This window comes from Culex pipiens, chromosome 2, assembly GCF_016801865.2.
Source record: "Culex pipiens pallens isolate TS chromosome 2, TS_CPP_V2, whole genome shotgun sequence".
NCBI lineage: Eukaryota > Metazoa > Arthropoda > Insecta > Diptera > Culicidae > Culex > Culex pipiens.
In genome coordinates, this window is record NC_068938.1 from 160324337 (window position 1) to 160326737 (window position 2401).

The window sequence follows — 2401 nt, forward strand, 5'->3', positions numbered from 1 at the left end:
ACAAGCCCGCGGGCCGCAGTTTGGAGATCACTACAGTCTTAGTCAAAATATAGCCTTTTCGTTTTTTTTTTTTTGCGATTTCGTTGTTAAATAACATATTTTTTTTTCAATTTCAAGTCAAATTTAAGTCTTAGTTTGATTGTCGAACTTTAAGTATTACCCCCAAACTACGCTAAAGAGAATTAAAATTCTTTAATCCATGATGGTGGCAAAAATGGCAGTGATGAAATTTTGAAAAAAATATATTTGTTATTTTATGAGGAAATCTACCATTTAAATGAAAATGTGGTCGCAGCGTACAAAATTGATGTGTTAAAGTACGAAACTGAAAAAATACGAAAAATACGAAAAAAAAAATGCGCTTCAGATAATGTATTCTGGACTATATTTAGAATTTTTTTTGCCCTCTTATATTTTTTGGCGGCATTAACATTGAAAATTATTTGCAACAGCATAGCTGAAACAGATGTAAAGAAATAATATTTTAGCCATATTCTATGTAACCCCTTAAAACCCCCGTGAACTATGCTGCTTCCCATCGTTTATTGTGGCAAGTGCCCGTTCGCACAGCTGATGCAACGCCGAATGCAACTCAATATCCGTACAGTTTCTCGCCGGCAGCAGCAGCAGCACCAGATCTCCAGCTGTCCACATATCTAACCGGAGGGCCTGGTGGCCGACGGTCTGGAGTTGCGGCACGCTCCAGAAAACGTAAATAATCAAAACTTTGTTTGCACATCGTTGGATATTGTACATAGTTGGTTAGGTAGAGAGAGGATTCTTTTTGATTCTTGAGGAAAAAATTTGTATTTAAAAATAACAATAATTTATTCAAAATAAAAGCAAAAACAGACAATTTAAAAAATAACTAAAATTTATGCGAAGTCCGTCCTCTCGTTGAGGACCGCGATCGAGAACGTCCCCTTCCGGAAGATTTACCCCTGGAACGACGACGACTTTGCTGCTCATCCCGGATAGAAAGCGCACCGTTGGCCCGACGAACATCAACAGGTTGACTAGCTACCCCCGGAACCATACGATAGGAATATCCGGACGGTCCAGCAATTTCCTGAGCGGGATTTGCCGCTCCAGAAGTGCTTTGCTTCGCAGCGAGACGCTCCTTTTTGACGGCTTCGATTCTGGTGGCAAAGCGGGCATCTTCCGATTTGGACAGATCAACTGCGAATTTGTAACGATCGTCCGATTTGAAGATCAGCCCTTGCCTGTGAGCTTGAAGCAGCGATTCCCTGACGGTTCTTTGCCAGTCGTTTGTTCGGGGGATGACTTGGGGGTGGGTTCGCTCCAGGGTGTCGCAAATGTCGATGAAGTTGACTGCAAAGCATGGATATTTCAATGATTAAATTTTCTTATAAAATTATATTTAAACATACCATATCCAGTAGAGTTCTTTAAAACGTTTAAAATAGTTGCGAACATTTTTGGCTTTTCTTGGGAAATCAGAAAAGTGACGTCTGGAATCTCTGGACAAGAAATGTAAACTAAGAGCTGAAGTCATGGCATTCTACAGTCTAATTTTTTGGTAAAAGATTGTTATCCTCTTTCATCTCTAGAAAAATCTTACCAGGGTGATTTACATACCAATGCGTAACCCAATTTCAAGGAACTTCCATCTTATCCTAATCCAGATGAATCCCTTAATTGGACATTTCACCCCCATCAAAAGCTACCTTCCCCCTTGGGTTCAATCACCTAGGCTTCCGATTCCCCAAATCGGAATTGCTAAATCAGAGAAACTTTACAGCGTTCAATCCGGGTAGCACAATTTCCTCCTCAAGGAAGATCCTGAAGCCAACCAACGCCACCATCAACGCCGGTGTAGTAATTATTAATTCACATCCACATATCAATTATTCATCTGTTGATCCTACCGCCAAACAACTCAAAACACAAACCAAACAAACCGAACGAGCAAGTCAGCATGTCGATTTCACCTCTGCTGAAACAAATGAAATTGCAAGAAAATACAAACTCCAATTAATAATTCACAGTGTAATGTCTTACTTATGAATAATTGATGCAGATTTGTTTTGCGCCCTCCCTCGCCGTGCAGGCCAGGCGCGAATCCTTGTCTGACTAAACCGTAGAGAGTAGCGAGTCGGAATCGTGTACACATTTCAGCAACTCCATCAATCCCGGTCTTCGCCACCGCAAGACAAGAGCGGTTGTACCCGCCGAAACACATGGTCGCGACCCCCTTCATCAGTAGTGCGCGATTCCGCGGGTTTTAGTTTAGAGTGTAGGGTGAAGGGTTGTGATTTTGATCTGGACTTGATGTACGAAGTATTCTCTCGATATCTGATACTTTTATATTTATCCTGTCTTTTGTTTTCAGCCTTAAAATCGTCAAGTCAAAGTTTGACCAACAAATCCTATCTCTATC

At 41.0% G+C, this 2401-nt stretch overlaps 1 protein-coding gene across 1 annotated transcript; it reads right to left on the reverse strand.

The window, feature by feature from the left end:
- Positions 1-819: 819 nt before the first annotated feature.
- Positions 820-1547, reverse strand: LOC120420259 (uncharacterized). Its single transcript, XM_039583255.2, has 2 exons — positions 1392-1547; positions 820-1332 (listed from the first exon to the last, which is right to left on the reverse strand). The coding sequence occupies exons 1-2, from the start codon at positions 1435-1437 to the stop codon at positions 869-871; spliced, it is 510 nt and encodes a 169-aa protein (XP_039439189.1). The 5' UTR covers positions 1438-1547; the 3' UTR covers positions 820-868.
- Between the last annotated feature and the right edge of the window lie 854 nt (positions 1548-2401).

What these genes read in the sequence shown, in the direction of transcription:
- LOC120420259 (XM_039583255.2), bottom strand. Translation starts at nt 1,437, where the DNA reads ATGTTCGCAACTATTTTAAACGTTTTAAAGAACTCTACTGGATATG. An exon ending in AAAGAACTCTACTGGATATG is followed by an intron (nt 1,333 to 1,391) that starts GTATGTTTAAAT and finishes CATGCTTTGCAG; the next exon opens with TCAACTTCATCGACATTTGC.